This window comes from Orycteropus afer, unplaced genomic scaffold, assembly GCF_000298275.1.
Source record: "Orycteropus afer afer isolate SDZICR_OR568_19922 unplaced genomic scaffold, OryAfe1.0 scaffold00038, whole genome shotgun sequence".
NCBI lineage: Eukaryota > Metazoa > Chordata > Mammalia > Tubulidentata > Orycteropodidae > Orycteropus > Orycteropus afer.
This window is the reverse complement of record NW_006921625.1, coordinates 11059090-11076749: the sequence shown is the minus strand read 5'-3', so window position 1 is coordinate 11076749 and position 17660 is coordinate 11059090. Positions and strand designations below refer to the sequence as shown.

The 17660-nt window shown below is 44.3% G+C and overlaps 1 protein-coding gene across 1 annotated transcript in view; it reads right to left on the bottom strand.

Annotated features, from left to right (window-relative positions):
* Positions 1–17660, bottom strand: part of ATE1 (arginyltransferase 1) — a 163219-nt gene that overhangs the window by 113679 nt on the left and 31880 nt on the right. The window contains exon 8 of the mRNA XM_007936824.2: positions 7732–7764. Coding sequence (XP_007935015.1) covers positions 7732–7764 — 33 coding nt within the window. The remainder of the gene's footprint in view (positions 1–7731; positions 7765–17660) is intronic.

Here is a 17660-nt window from a genome sequence, read left to right as displayed (position 1 = left end):
ATCTATCAGATCTTTTGCCCCTCCCCCTCTTTTTTAACTATGTTGTCTGCCCTTTTATTATTGAACTATAAGAGTTCTTCTTATTACCGATTTCTAATTTGATTCTATTTTGGTCAGAGGTCAGTCCTTTTTAATTCACTAAGACTTGCATAATGGTCCAGAATATACTGTCTTGGTGAACTTGTACTTGCCTGTGCCTGTGTACTTGAAAAGATTATGTATTTTTCGTTGTTGGGTATAGTTCTCTATAGACGTCAATTAAGTTGACTGATAGTGTTGTTCAAGTCTTTCATATTCCTTCTAACTTTTTTGCCTACTTGTTTGATCAATTAATGAAAGTAGTGTGCAAGTCTCCACTGTAATTGCAGATTTGTCTGTTTCTCCTTTCAGTTTCATTAGTTTTTGCTTCACATATTATGCAGCACATACACATTTCAAACTGCTGTGGACTGATGTGGTGAGCTGATCTTTTTATCATTATGAAATGTCCCTGTTTCTTTTTGGTAACAGTTTTTGCCCCGAAGTCTTCTTTGTCTGATATTAACACGGCCACTCTGCCTTTCTTATATTAGTTTTTGCATGGAATATCTTAACTCTATCCTTACACTTTTCAGCCATCCATGTCTTCATATTTAAGGTGGGCCTTGCTTTTTTAAAAAATCAGCCTGAGAATCTCTACTTTTAATTGAAGTATTGAAAACCGCATTGTCCAAAACTGTAACCTGCACTGTAGCCACATATGACCACTGGCCACAGTTTGGGAAAACGCACACACAACTTGTTTCCGTATTGCAGGAAGTTTTGGTTTGCACCACTTATATTTGATGCAGTTATCACTATGGTTGGATTTAAGTCTATCCTCTTGCTATTTTCTTTTCGGTCCCACTTGTTCTTTGTTAGTGAGTTATGTACAGTGGTTAAGGTATTTGGCTGCTAGCCAAAAGGTTGGCAGTTCGAACCTACCCAGCCATTCCGCAGGAGAAAGATGAGGCAGTCTGCCTCCATAAAGATTTATAACCCTGGAAATCCTATAGGGCAGTTCTACTCTGTCTTCTAGAGTCACTATGAGTGGGAACTGACTCAATGGCAATGGGCCTGGGTTTGGGTTTTGTTCTCCCTTTACCTTTTTTCCTGCCAAGACTGAAAACTTTTTTTCATTTCATTTTATCTTTACTGTTGAATTATTATCTATACCTCTTTGTTCTTTCTGTTTTTTAAAAAAGGTTGCCCTAAACCAAACCAACTCACTGCCATCAAGTTGAATCTGACTCATAGCAACCCCCTTTGGTTTCTGAGGCAGTAAATCTTTATGGAAGCAGATTGTCCAGTCTTCCTTCTGCAGAGAGCTGGTGGGTTTGAACTGCCAACCTTCTGGTTAGCAGCCAAATGACTTAGGCACTATGCCACCAGAATTCCTTAAGGTTGCTCTAGGGCAGTAGTTTTCAAGAAGAAACCATTTTGGAAGTGTACAGAAAACATTTTTGGGTGTTGCAACTTGAAGGAGGGAGGGTGGGAGGTGCCACCAGCATCTAGTGGGTATAGGCCACGGCTGCTGCTAAGCAGAAGTCCTATAACGCACAGGACAGTCCCTGACGACAGAGCTGTGCATCCCAATAGTGCCACACTGAGGAACTCTGCTGTAGGGCTACTACGTACATCTCTACCTTACAACCACTCCAAACAGTATCAGGCATAACGGGAGACCATACACCAGAGTGCAAGCAACCACAACAGTAGAGTTTCCGCCCCTCCTTCCCATCTGGTCAATGCTGTCACAGCCTATTACTGCATGATACTGCACACTTAGCTCAATCTACCTCCCCAAGGCTCCATCTTCTTCATGAGAAAATTGGGAATATCCACCTCACAGGCACTGTGTGAGAATTAAAATAACGTAGGGAAAGGGCTCAGAACAGTGTGTTTACACGATGGGTGCCACCTTCTCGACAATAGTATGATTACCATTAATGTAAGCAATTCTAACAGACTTGAAATGAAGGGACAGAGGGACGGTTTTATGGCTGAAGGCCCTGGGTCTATGACGAAAAGCACTAGCCCGGGAGGACACACCCAAGCGCCCTGCATTCACACTTGGTGAGCTGCCTTCCAAATGCCTCTCCGTCCTCAACCTCCAAAAAGGATGATGACGCTGCGCCCTACAGGCCTGACAAGAAGGGAATTCCAAGAATCTCCAGGCCTCACATATCCCTTTTATTTACCGGTGTTTAATTGAAGACATCTGCAAGTGGTGCCACACAAAATGTAACTCAGCCTGAGAAATGTCCATAAAAACGTCTGTGAGGGAGAGCGGTCCGATGTGAGCTGCAGGGAGCACACGTCACAGCTTCGGAGCCACACGGAATTAGGGAGAGAATGGCAATATGCTGCCCGGCCTGAGGTGATAAAAGCTCTTCTCCCATAAAGCCTAACAAGCTCTATTAGTCTTGAGCTTACAGGAACGTAAAAGGGTCAGCCCCACAGAGAGTAACCGACTCTCCACACACGGCTCCATTCAAATGACAACGTATCGAATTACTGCATTAACTACTGTAACCTGACAATTTCATCAGGTTCACGCGGCAGTGAACTCTTTAGGACTTACAACAAAGGACTCGGTTCACTCGCAGTGGCTTTTGTGGACACAGAGATCTAGTCTCTTTCCTTTTCAAACGCAAGTCTCGTGTATTTTATGTCTCTACCAGAACTGTTGTTCCTTTATTCAAAATCAGGGAAGGTGTTACCATACTTGTAATTTTCCGTCTCTGGATTAAACATTTGCTTACCGCAAAGTTAAGTATTTAGAGACTGGTGCATTTTCCCAACATTCTTCTACCTTGGCTCTGCTTCGGCTCCCAGCTCAGAGCTGCTGAGGGAGACCTGGGAGCAGTCATCGTGAGCTAAGCCATCAGATGGCCACCATGCAATTCCAGGCTAGAAAAATACCGACTGAAAGCCCTCAAAGCATTTCTCACCAAGAAAACAGAAGCACCTTGGTCGTCTCTTATTGTGATTGTGTTTCTCCCCCCACGTCCACACGCCCAGTAGGAAGAACGAGTTAAATTCTAACTCTGGACCAAGTAGGGCAAGCAGATCAGACAGAAGATGGCAGAACTAGCACTACACTTCGATCATGTTACTTTCCCTTCTCTTTCCCCCAGGATTAAAGCTTCCACATATATGTTCCCAATATTTACGCATAGTAATAAAATGCAATTAAGAAAGAAAATTGTTTGGAAAATGTGAAAAATGGCATGGTAGTGTCGGACCTAGTTGTCTAACTCACAAGGAAGGAGAAGGATTACCACCTCTGGGGGACAGGCCAGACAAGCAGGTTCGTCTGTGCATGGCAGTGTGCCCATGACCATGTACAGGATTGGCAGACAGTATTTCTACAAGCGTATTTGTATGGCTGTAAGAATGGCCAGGTATATGGTAGAGCTGACAAGGGACAAGGTTGTGGTGACTTCATGGCCACAGCCAGTTACCGGGAGGGAGCGAGTAGTTGAACCTGTGGGTGTGGGACCATGGTCACAGGGGACATTAAGCTCAATTGGCATAACATACTACACAAAACATTGTTCCACATCCTACTTCGGCAAGTAGCAACTGGGATCTTAAAAGTTTGCAAGCGGCCATCTAGATGCAACAATGGGTCTCTCTCCTCATCCAGAGCAAAGAATAATAAAGAAAACCAAAGACACATGGAAATAATTAGTCTAAGGGACTGGTATACCATGTAATCCTTAGCCAATATGACTACAAGAACAGAAGAACTAGATGGCACCTAGCTACCACTGTCAACCACTCAGAGGGGGATCTATGTAGGAGATCCTGGAGAGAGTGGGAGAACAATGTGGAACAAAACTCAGTATCATTAAAAAAAAAAAAAAAAAAGGCCAGGTTTGCTGATCTGATAGAGCCTTGTAAAACCCCTGACACTATAGCCCCTAGCTGCCCTTCAGTTCTGGAATTGAACTCACTCCTGCGGCTTTCAACCAAACAGACACATGAGGAACACTTACATAAGGTAGATGCACTCCTTGGAGAGATCAATCATGGGAGAACAGAAGGGCAGGGTACACACAGGGAGACAGGTCAGGGGGCAGGAGTGCATGGGAGGGAAGGACATAACTATAGGAAGTGGGAAGAGAGCTGTTACACTGTAGGAAATTGCAGTCAATGTGGGAAATGGCAGACAAAATGTGTGTGAACTACTGTAGGGAAAATGAATTTGCTCTGTAAACTTTCACCCAAATCACAATACAAATGTAAAAAAAAAAGAATCCAGAATTACCATCAACATCAGCCCAAGGCTGACTGCCACGAGGCAGCAGTCAGACATACCTCCTCTCCCCAACCTTTTTTTTTTTTTTTTTAATTTTATTGTGCTTTGGGTGCAAATTTAGGAGGAAATTTGTTTTACATTCAACAGCTCCTGCACATCTGATTTCACACCCTGATTATCATCCCTGACCATACCAAACTCTCCTCCTGTCCTGTCCTGTCCCCATGACTACCACCTCCCTGTGCCCTTTTTAACCGTGCATTCCTGTCTGTCCAGCTTTCCCTCTGTGAATGCTGCTCCTCTGGTGTCTCATGGCTGACCAATTCTGACACCAGCCATCCCCCCCATGGCACTCTACTTTTCTGCTGGGTTCCATAATTCATTGCAATGGCCACACAGAACTCACAGATCATACTCACACTTAAGTGGTTTATTAAGGAAGTAACAGGATACAACTCTCCATCAGGTTCAGCAAACACATCGGCAGAGCCTCCCTTCTTCAGTGCAGGACAGCTCCCTCAACTCCTCCTGGCCATGCAGGGCTCCTCTGAGCCCCGAGGACAGGCTCCCTCTCTTGGCCCTCACCCTCTGAGCCCCTAGACCTCTGCCTGCCTAGGGCAAGTGATAAAAAGCTCTTTAGCTCCACAATAAGTACCTGGAAGCACCCCACTCTGCCAGTAAACTTTGAGCACAAACTCTGCCTTATTCTTGGTCACTCCTCAGCTTCCTTGCTCTATGGTTGGCACACCCACTGTAGCTACCTTACTCCATGGGCCAGGAAGCCCACTGGGCCATCTCACACCAGTCTCCTGGCTCTGCTCCCACTGTTTCTCTGCTACGCTTCTCACCATCTCACGCCCTCTCCAGTTTTACAGCTCTGCCTCTCTCCTGGGTCTAGGAGGTTCTCAGCACAGAGACCCTGGGTCCAAAAATGTGCTCTGCTCCTGGCTCTTCTTCTGATGGTAGTGAGATCCCCTCTCTGCTCTGGGACTGGCTCTCTTTTAAGTCCAGTGAGATAGCAAAACTGACAAATCCCTTCATTAGGGTTCTATACACCTCATTTGCATGGTCCCACCGTCCCAAGGAGGAGCTCCGGTAGCATAGTGCCTAAGGCACTTGACTGCTAACCAGAAGGCTGGCAGTTCAAACCCACCAGCCACTCCTCGGAAGGAAGATGGGGCCATCTATTTCCATAGTGATACTGCTTCTGATACCCAAGGAGGGGTCGCTATGAGTCGGGTCCAACTCGACAGCACATAACAACAACAACAACAACCCTCCCAAGGGTTCCACGCACCTTATCTGCATAGTCCTACTCAATCATCTTGTGGGAGTCTCAAGACCATGGCTAAAAGAGCCATACAAAGTAGTTCATTGCACTGCAGCATTCTATAGGTGACAAGCCCTATCTATAACCGAGAGCTCCAACAATGAAAAAGACAATGATCTTGAGCTTAAGAAACTACAATCAGGCTGGGAAGATAGACTGTTAAACTCTCTCAAAATACAAATGTCAAGTTTTGTCTGCTTATAGTTTAATCTTACCAAATTATGGGTAAAAGTCGATTACTCTCAGCCTCACCCAGTTCATTCGTTCCTTTGTTCACTCACTCCTTCATTCAACACATTTTTTCAGTGCCTCCTATACACCAGTTTTAGTATGAAAACAAACATAAGGAAACAAGAAACATGGGGGCCTGTCTCATTCGAGACTCCATCAGGGAGTTCTCCTAGAAGCATCTTTGCCATTAGTTAGCATTACCTCCACAGTCTACTGCTACCTGCCCCAATGACTGGACATCAGGTCACAGTCTAAATACTCTTTAGAAAGGTGAACCAATCCAGCCCAACTGCCTTCTGCTGAACTCTGCCTTATTCTTGGTCACTCCTCTAAGTTTTTGCTGAACCAAGAGTCCAGCATTAAATGTTAGCATTGCTTCACCTAAGTTTCTACCAGCCCTTCCTTCAAGGCTAGACCCTGTTTCTACATCAGATCAGAGAGACTGCCCTGATATAAATCCGTATTTTGTTACCTAGGGCTACAGTTACAAACCACCACAAACTTGGTAGCTTGAAACAACAGAAATTTATTCTCTCTCAGTTCTAAGACTAGAACTCTGAAGCCCAGGTGTCAACCAGGCCATGGTCCCTCTGAAGGCTCTAGGAGAACCTTTCCCCACTTCTTCCAGCTTCTGTGGCCCCGGCATTCCCTGGCTTGTGGCAGCAGCACCCAATGTCTGCCCCCGTCTCCCCATGGCCTCCTCTCTGTTCCTCCTCTGTGTCTCTTCTTATGAGAACACCAGTCATTAGACTTGGGGCCCGTTCTAAATCCAGGACGATTTTATCTCGAGCTCTTTAACTACAATGAGAAAGATGCTATTTCCAAAAAGGTCACATTCTGAGGTTCCAAGTGGACATGAATTTTGGGGGAACACTATTCAACCCACTACATCTCAGCCAAACACCTGGTTCCAAGAGCCATCATCAAAACTGTTCCAACGTATCTCTTCTGCACTATGGTGCCTTCATGGATGAGTAAAACTGTGCCGCTGCTATGAGTCGGGACTGACTCGAGGGCAGTGGGTCTGGTTTTCCAACAGGCTGGCTGTTTTAAACCGCAGCAGCTCACAGTGATGTCTCATTCTCTGAACATCTGGCAGTTTTCCTTGATCTACAATGTCACCACTGCATTCTGTGTCCCTGCCTGCAGGACCACGTGAGGACTGAACGAGAAGGTGAAGTGAACACCTGGAGAAGTGCCTGTGCTAGACCAGGAGACCAATGTACACCCTGCTCTTGCACTTCCTTAATCAACCCCGGGATCTTCCAACAGCCTCTCCAACCAATGGGAACTTCCTTGACAGCCTCGGTCTGGGGTTTCTCCCGTGCTCTTTTAACCCCAGTGTAGTTTACGTAAACAGTTACGGGAGTGCTAGAGATACAACAAGGCTCTTTAACGTCAAGAACTGAGGTCCCTCTAATTATTGAAAAAGAAAATGTAATTTTAAAACCCTGGAGGCAATGACCTGCTATAAAAGTTCCTATAAATCCAAATAACTGTAACTTACAGAAATCTTCATCATAAAATCTGCACTATTGTTACTGAAAAATATGTGTCTGTCCCATCAAAATGATCACTCCTAAATTATCAAATGAAATGCCTAAATAAAAACGCCACTACCACTGCACTGATTTCAACTCATAGCAACCCTATGGGGCAGAGAAGAACTACCTCACAGAGTTTCCAGGGCTATAAATCTTTATGAAAGCAGAATGCCCCTATCTTTCTCCCATGGAGAGGTTGATGGGTTCAAACTGCTGACCTTTTGGTTAACAGCTGAATGCTTCAACCATTGTGCCACCAGAGCTCCTATGTCTAACAAAAGATACCAATAATGACATTCAATTAGTAATTCCAGGATCAGGGTCAGTAAAAATGTTCTTACCTCCAAAGGTGAGCTGCAAAGGAATCTTGTGAACTTCATAGTTGAATTTGAATAAAATAAATTTCATCCAATACACGGGCAGCAAAAGAAGAGCAGAAAAAAGAAAAATCATTATGTAATCTTCCAATAAGAACACCAAAGAGAACCTAAAAGTCTCTATAAAATTAATGGCTTCACACATTGAATGATTCAACCATAGAGTCTGTAAAGGTTGAACCTGGTCCATAGCAGGTACCCAGGTATTTGAACTAATTTAAACAAACATTTTAAAAACATGTATGAAAGCAAGTAAGATAGAACAAATTAATCCTAAAAATTTCATTCTTTTTAGTTTTATCTCATAATCCCTGCACAATAAAACACCCTCCAAAGTGGAATCAGTATTTCCCTGACCCTAACTGTCCCAGGAAAGTTTAGAAACCAACAGGGAAACTAAGACAAGGGAGAAATAAGAATGCCAGGACCCAGTGAGGAGGCTGTGTGAACGAGAATGAACCAAAGAGGGAGCGGGGTCGATGCTTACCCACCCTGCCCACTGTCCCTCAGCTCCACAGGTGTGGCCTCCATCCTTCCCCATCCTGCCCCCCTGTCCCTCAGCTCCACAGGTGTGGTCTCAATGCTTCCCCACCCTGCCCACTGTCCCTCAGCTCCACAGGTGTGGCCTCCATCCTTCCCCACCCTGCCCCCCTCTCCCTCAGCTCCACAGGTGTGGTCTCGATGCTTCCCCAGCCTGCCCACTTTCCCTCAGCTCCACATGTGTATTTTCTTCTTTGCTCTATAAGCACACAGACATATGGAATGTCATCTGAGTGTTATATGCTGCCTGTTTCTCTCAGCTTCATAATACCAACTTTTTCTTGTGGGGGCGGAGGGTGGGCATGAACAAAGGACAGAGCAAACTACAGCTCAGCTCTGACATGAGGACTGTCACGTAACTTCATACATAATACGCGACGATAACTCTTAATAACGTTTTCTTCTTCGATGCTTATGGAATCAACATTCCAAATCCTCTGAGATTTACGGTAATAATAAAATACCCGAGTAATATAAACTCTCCATCTTTCTAAATGCAAACCAATCACTGTAAGACACAACACTGAGGATAGCAGGCAAGCACTCTTGAACTTCCTCTCTGCAACAACGCTGGCAAGGACGCACAGGGAATACAAACAATTTGTATTCTCTTTTAAAGCGACCCATTGAAATATTCACCAACGAAATTATATGATGTCTGGGCTTTCCTTGAAAATCATTTGGGAGAAGAGGAATAGGAGGGAGTGCCTAGATAAAACAAGATTGGCCGTGAATGAAAGTAATTGCTGATCAGACATAAATCTGACAAGTTGTAGGCACCTGACAACATTACAGGATTCTCTCCACCGTATGAATGTTTCAAGTTTACAAAATGTACCTGGCACCTCCTCCAAAAGTCAATCTATTCCTAAAAGAATATTAGTGAATGCCAAAGCCATGCAATTAATATATCATCCAAGCCCTCGATAAGGTATTTTAAAATGGAGACTTCAAGAATTTTTTCTCAATGTAAATTACATCAATATGTGATTCAGTATATTAACTGTTAAGAGAACTTTTCTGAAAGTGCAAGTTATATCACAATATTACATTTTCATAATGCTGAAATGACACAAAAAGTTCTTTTGAAATTTGAAATGGAAACTTTGTGGTCTTCAACTCTTGTCATGGGACTCACAGGAGACAATCCCACCCTCCTTCCAGGAGTGAAAGGCACTGCCTCAAAGGGCAGCCACTTCTACCAGTGGGGAAGAAGCAGCACGGGGACTTTCCATCTTACAGTGAGAGACTGTTGTTTCTTTAGGGTGGTTTTGCTTTTCCTCAGTATGTACCTGTTCACTGTATTTAACACACTCTACTTTTAAATCTAGAAACAGCTCCAGTTCAGTAGTAACTGAGATATCAATTAGGATGGAAGTTACGTGAAACAGCAACAAAGATACTGAAATAACAATGTGGAGCTTCTCCAGGAAAACGAACATCCCCTTTAAGTGCTGATAACTGACATACACCTTTGCTGTCTGTACGTGTAACATCTGCATCGTGGCTATTTCAAAACACACCTAAAAATGCCTGTCCTGTTTGAAGCTGCCAAAATACAAAACATATAAATAACAGCTCTCCGTCCCTACAGCAGTAAAAACGGAACAACGAATCACAAGACACATCCACAGTCTTGTTCACAGAACATGAAAAAGATCTCAAACACCACTTTCGTCTCCATTAGCCACCAGAATACCCAGCGCTACTTCACTTCAGTTAATGACCTGGTAAATTCCTTCGTAATGAAATTACACATATTACATTCAACACAGACGGCAATACTTTGAAAAAGAAAAATCACAGAAAGGCAAATGAAACCCAAAGACATTCTGTCTCTCTCCTGAAATTTAACAGTAGAAATAGATGCCTTTTAACAAATGCCACCATGATGTCTGATGAGTATTAAACAAATGTCCATGGCCACAGCTGGCAGCCCACACGAATACCATTTTTCTAATATAGCCATGCTATTCTACTCAATCTGAAGCACTGGGTAATGGCCCGAGTTAACAGATGTAGGGAATGATCCCGTTTGAGATATTCAGGCATAATATTAAGAAAATAAAGAACTTCATGTTTCACAAAACATCTTACTTCCTGAGTTTACAGACAGGAATGTCCACCATCATTTCTGAAACAACAGGAGGTGATCACAGGAACTTCGTCATCTTTCTATGAGGCCATTTTAAAGACCAGGCAGCCTCTGAATAGCACCCAGTCAGTACTCAGAAAGCTGACGGTCAAGCCTCTGTTCTTGCCGTGTACTTTACAAACCGTCAAGCAGTGAGCATCTTCTTTGGGTACAGACTCACACAGGACAGTGTGGCCGGGTGGAGGCTCTGTAACCTATTCCATCAAGTGTCGATTCATAAACTGATCATGGTGTCTCTGTGACAGCCCTGCTGTGGGTCTTCCTCTAGTTCTGAGACTGTACGGGCAGTGGCCCATCAGGCAGGAGCCCTGTACATGCACATCCTGAAAGCCAGAAGCACTTTATCAACAACAACAAAAAGTCCACCCCCACTGTCGAGTCATCAACAATAGTGAGAATGTGTCCTACAGAGAGCATGCAACACTGCATTCAGAAATGGCATCACAGAGTCACAGACACAGGTGACAACCCAGCAGTGTCTAACCCGGACTTCTGCAACGCCAACCATTGCTCCCCTAAACCCCACCATCGAGTCAATGCTAAAAACACAACAACCTAACACGAATGCACACGAAGAGTCTCCTAAATGTAGACAGAGTGCTACGAAGTCCTCTAGTTAAGATGTAACTGAGCCATCAGAGAGAATCTTTGGAATGAAATGGGTGTTAGATCTTAATTAACTTCCTGCCTACGAACAAATGCGGCAAGTGGTAATTACTTGGGTTGAATTATGTAAAGACGACACCAGGACTACTAAAATACAAAAGCCACAGACACACGGGGGCGCTCTCAGCGAGGTTACTGCTACTGCAGGAGCTCATGCTCACTGAACGGCTCCCTGGCGAGGTGAACCACTCGGAGATGAAAAGCAGCTTTCGCTTGTAAAGGCAGGACAAGGCAGGAGAACTGCCGAGAGCTTCGGACAGCTCTGAACCTTTTTGCATCGTGGACACAAGCTCCTCCTGTGTAGTTTCCTACTGGGCAACAACTGAGCTCTCTGGCCAGAGGTTCTTGGGGACAGTCACCTTAGTGGCTCCCAGCAGCCGTCATGGGTGTTGTCTGCCTCTGACCCACTAGCTTAGAAGGTGGTGTAACAAGCATGGCGTACGTGCCAGAGCACGGCGGCCCAGCGTCGCTCATTTGCCCAACAGGGAGTGCTAGCCTCAGCAGAGGTGGGATGCTCGTGCCCGGAATCAAAAGCAGAAACCCCTGTTGCATTCCTTTGTCTCCAGTTTTAAGTAAAGCAGTTAAGAGATACAAATACGGGTCTTCACCGACAAATACACTTTACTTGTTGCATGTTGTATGAAGAACAGGCAGAGTCAAAAGAATATTAAAAGCTATTATTTCAGAATGAATTTTTTACATACATTACTTTTTTCTTTGAAAGGACTGACTCTAATTTAATGCTAAAATTTAAAGCATAACGTGTTTTTCGTTTTGATTCAAACAAATATTTTAATACAACGGAAAAACACAGAAAAACGCTGACTGGGTAGACCAGGAGTATCACTTACTTGTCCATGATCTCATCTCTGATAATTCTTAGCCACTGAACTTTAGTCAACAATCGCCTGACCAAGCACCTTACCTGCATGATCTTATTTAATCCTCACAACCAACCCTGATCTACCACCACCGCCGCCATGCTTGCAAGTATGGAATCTGAGGTACAGAAAGTGGAGGAATCGGGGGACTTGCTCCAGGCCACACAAGTAGTAAGCCAGGGAGCTGAGACTTAAGGTTGGAATGTCTGGTCAGAGTTCATAATTGCACCATGGATCTACTCAGCCTGTGTATCATCAGCATTCTAATCCAAAAACACAGGGACTACAAATGTGACAAGCTGTCAATCAGCAGTCCGGGTGTCATCTTTACATAATTCAACCCAAGTAATTACCACCAGCTACATTTGTTCCTAGGCAGGAAGTTAATCAAGATCCAACACCCATTTCACCCCAAAGATTCTATCTGATGGCTCAGTTACATCTTAACTAGAGGTCAGTTATCAAGCTACACCAGAACTTCAGACAATCAAACCAAAGACAGAACCCCAGAAGAAAGCAACCAAGGTTAAAATAAGGAATCAAGAAGGTATGTTCTTAATGCTGATGTCCCCAACTCACAGAAGACTGCCAGACTCTCTCTCCCTCTTGATTACCACTTTACTAACAGCTCCAACAAACTTGGTGACTAGTCTCCAAGCCAATAACCACCCTGCCCAGGTCCCATCTCTTATACCTGGTCTACTTCTCCATGACACTTACTCCCTACTAATCTATTCTGTTGGAGCTCTGGTAGTGTAGTGCCTAAGGCACTTGACTTCTAACCAGAAGGCTGGAGGTTCAAACCCACCAGCCACTCCTCGGGAGGAAAGTTGGGCAATCTATTTCCATAGTGATACCGCCTCAGAAACCCAAGGAGGGGTCGCTATGAGTTGGGTCCGACTTGAAGGCACATAACAACAACAACAATCTATTCTGTAACTCACCAATTTATTATGTTTATTACGTATTGACTGACCATCCTCACCCTCAGCCCAGAAGTAAGGTCCATGGGAGCAAGGGATCTTTATCCTGATTTATTCAGTGATTTGTAGACTGTTACAAGTGCTGCTCCAACAGTACCTGGCATATAATGTTATTGTTGTTAGCTACCATCGAGTCAGCTCCAACTCATAGCGACACCATGTACAACAGAATGAAACACTGCCTGGCCCTGCACCAGCCTCACAATCCTTGCTATACCTGAGCCCATTTCAGGGCTGGCTATTCATCAAGTTTTCTAGCAGTAGACGTGAGAGTGTTTCACGGCTACTCATAAGGCCTTTTCACTGGACAATTCTTTCAGAAGTCAAAGTCCCCTTCCTTCTTCTGAATCTGTCTTAGTTGGAAATCTCAGCTGAAACCTGCCCACCATGGGTGACCCTGCTGTTATTTGAAATACTGGTGGCATAGCCTCCAGCCTCACAGCAAAACACAAACCACAAATCACCACAGTACGACAAACTGACAGATGAGTGGTGGAATTAGCAAGGAAAAAAAAATGCTACAACTAGACTAACACAATGAGAATTGACAACAGAGAAGAGAGGAAAAAAAAAAAAGAAAGAAAACACAGAGCAACTTTACAAAAATGCAGTTGTCTGAGGACACCTGGCACACTGAAACTCAGCAAGAGCAGACCAATCACAACACAGCAAAGGCCGGGCAGCAGAGCCACTGTCAACAGGCACATCCGCTCAGCATCTGTTTGAGAAGGCAGGGAGGAACACGTGCCATTTGGGGAATACTGAGCGTTTAAATGAGTAAAACCCACTGCCATCGAGTCGATTCCAACTTATGGCAACCCATTAGGACAGACAGAACTGCCCCATAGGGTTTCCAAGGCTGTAAACCTTTACAGAAGCAGACTGCCTCATCTTTCTCCTATGGGCGGCTGGTGGGTTTGAACCGCCGGCCTTTTGGTTAGCAGCTGAATGTTTTAACCACTACACCACCAGAGGAGAGTATGTAAAATCTTGGCAACACAACTACTGCTATTTCATCTATGTGGGAACTGTCCTTCTGTTGTATACTTGTTAAAACACCTGTCTCCAGGCCCACCTTCACTGCTTTGTAAGGCAGCAGCATGGTCTAGGGCAACACAGCATGCTATCCTGGCAGACGACTGCAATTCTAAGTGAGAATACAGGCCCTCCAGCTCTGTAGTCCGATACGGCTCTGATTTTATGATCTAAGACTTTAGAAATCATTGGCCAAAAGAAGCTTTAAGGAGAAATGTTCCCAGTGCTAGCTTTCACTTCTCCCCTGTGGGTTTCCCCAAAAAGTAACATCATGCTGGGCGTACCACCATGCCTCTGCTCCAATTTATCTAAGTGCATCATTCAAAAGCTTTGGTGATTTAAACCACCACCAGTAACAAACAGCTTTCCACACACCTTGAAACACACACCACCATACCCTGTGGCTTGACTTAGTAGCTGCTCATGAAATGTAGCATTTTGTTTCTTTTTTTAAAATTGAATTATTCAAATAATTGCTTAAGTCCTCTACTTCATTCAGCTAAATCGCCCAAGACTTTGGGGCGGTGGGGACCATATGCTCCGATCTTGACATCATTCAAATTCTACTAATGATGTGCCAGGCAGTTATGAAACAGTCCATGTCTCCAAAGGCGTAGCTCAGGGAGGGCAGGTACGGCATGTGCCCTGGGCACCACCCGAAGGGGAGGGCGTCACCGAATAACTGCTGCTGACCATCACCATCTCCACCACCAACCATGAGACACTCATTCTCAAGTCAAGACAACTCGCCACAGGGCTGTTTGCCAAAGATCCGCCTCAGCACACCAAGACGTGATGTAGTCTGGTTTCTTAGCAGAGTAAAAGGAGAATGTCAGTCTGATGTCAAATCACTTTCTAATACACACTGCTGTTGTGTTCACAGAGTCCAAGGATGTTAGGAGGGAAAAAGGAAGCTGAATGTTTCTCCAGGTTAAGTTCCAAAAAACTACTTAAGATCTTTAACAGCAAAGAATCATATGTAACGATCACACTCACTGTTTCAGTGCAGATCACTCCACTACATGGCAGAAGAAAAGCCTTCATTTCTATTTTCTGGACTGCAGACACATAGCTTCCTTCCCACACACAACGAAAGGGGACCACGGGGAAGAGCAAACCTGTTCTAGAGCGAGAGCACCACCTGGTGGTCGGAGTGGGACAACAGGCCAACAGTCCACCATCTTTTTTCCCACATAGGGTTAGAACAGACCCGTTGACTCTCTTTCCCCAATTCACTGTTCAATCGTATATACCTGAATGTAAGACAACTTTCCCATAAATAATGATCCCTCAGAAGCTGAAGTCTTCTCTACTTAACCCTCTCCTAGAAAGTTCTCTGAACTAATACAGAAAACAATGTTTTCTGGGAAAGCATATTATCCTGAAATGACCTCAGTTAATACAGGTTTTAGATTCACAGAAGATCATCTGATGGAATCTGGAAAACAAAACCAAACCGCAGTATTTATAGGTGAAGGGTACTTGTATTAAGACAGTCAAGCCAAGAGACCCAAGTCTCCAAAACACCACACCCCACAGGAGACTTTCCAAATAGCAAGACAAGAGGACACCTGCATGGTGGAAAGATCTAACTGCAAAGTGGAAAAGGTAACTGCCTAATAAAGAGCTCTGTTGGCTGTCCCCTACTGTGGCGATCAAATCAAGTACCACTAACAGCACAGCCTGACTGCCTGTGCCTCCTGCTCTCACACAGAACAACAAAGCTGGAACAACCACTGTGGAAAAGCATATGAAAAAGCTGGACATCTGCACAGGCTATGACACAGCAACTCTATCCCAGGTATGGCCCCGGTGAAACATGCTAAGGTAGTCACCAAAAGCCACATACAAGAATGTACACATGGAGCATACTCATAACAGCCCTGAACAATGACTGAACAATCTCCTGTAACACATGGTAACATGGGTGACTCTCACTAACATGATGAGTGAAAGAAACCAAATGTCAGAGATTACACATGTATGATTCTGCTTACATAAAATACTGAACAGGCAAAACTAATCTAGAGTCATACAAGTCAAGAAAGTGGCAGTAATGGTGAAAACAAACAAAAATACTGCCATCACTATTTACAATAGCCAAAAGAGGGAAACAACCTAGGGGTCCATCAACTGAGGAATGGATAACCAAACTATGGTACATACACACAATGGAATACTATGCAATGCTAAAGAATAATATAGAATCTGCAAAACACAGCATAATGTGGATGAACTTGGAGGACATTATGCTGAGTGAAATAAGTCAGTCACAAAAGGACAAATATTGTATTAGTCCGTTATTGTAAAAGTTAAGGAAAGGTTTATCTATAGAAGGAAATGTTCTTTGTTGGTTACCAGGGCTGGGAGGGGAGGGGAGGGAAGGCTGTTAGATAGATAGAGATAAGTATTGATTTGGGTGAAGAGAAGGGCAATGTACCAAATGGGAGTGACCAATATGGCAGCATTGAGGATGAGAAAGACATAGAGAGGTATATGGGAGGTACAGACAACAAATATGAACCCTTTTGCATATACAGTACTGCATTGTCAGTGAAGGCAAACATGGGTATATGGATGGACAGATGGGTGGACAGCCTAAACGATTAGGTATGTTTATGAAATGGGGAGTGTATGTAAGAACATATATAGGGTTGGCAGACAATGGTCCTACAAGTTTATGTGAATGATCAGAATTCCCAGGTGTATAGTAGCGCTGACAAGGGGCAAGGTTGTGGTCACTGCTTGGTCATAGCCAGCTATCCAGAGGGACAGAGTAGTTGAACCTGCGGGCTTGGGACCATAGTTGCAGGGGACATCAAGCTCAATTGGCGTAACATACTACAACAAAACATTGTTCCACCTCCTACTTTGGCAAGTAGCGACTGGGATCTTAAAAGCTAGCAAGCTGCCATCTAGATGCAACGATGGGTCTCTCCTCATCGAGAGCAAAGAAGAATGAAGAAAACCAAAAAGTCATGGAAACAATTAGTCCTAGCGACTGGTACACCCGATCTGCAGCCTATATGACTATGAGACCAGAAGAACTAGATGGTGCCCAGCTACCACTGCCATCCACTTGGAAGGGATGTAGGAGATCCTTGATAGAGAGGGAGAACAATGTGGAACAAAACTCAAAATCATTTGGAGGAAAAAAAAAGGTGGGGTGTCAGGTTTGCTGGTCCAATAGAGCCTGGTGGAACCACTGAGACAATGGCCCCTAACTGCCCTTCAGGTCTGGAATTGAACCCACACCTGTGGTTTCCAGCCAAACAAAAGACAGGCATATGAGTTGAACATTTACCTGAAGTAGATACTCTCCTGGGAGAGAACAATCATGGGAGAAAGAAGGGCTGCTTATGCACAGGGAGACAGCTCAGGGGGCAGGAGTGCATGGAGAGATGGATACTGGGAAGAGGTAACTATGGGGAGGAAGTGGGAGGGGAGCTGTTGCATTGTGGTAAACTGTGGTCAATGTCATGAGACAAAGTGTATGTGAACTGCTGTATGGAAAGTGAATTTGCTCTGTAAATCTTCACCCAAATCACACACACACACACACACACACAAAAAAAATACTGCCATCAATTCAATTCCAACTCACAGTGCCGCTAGGGGACAGAACAGAACTGC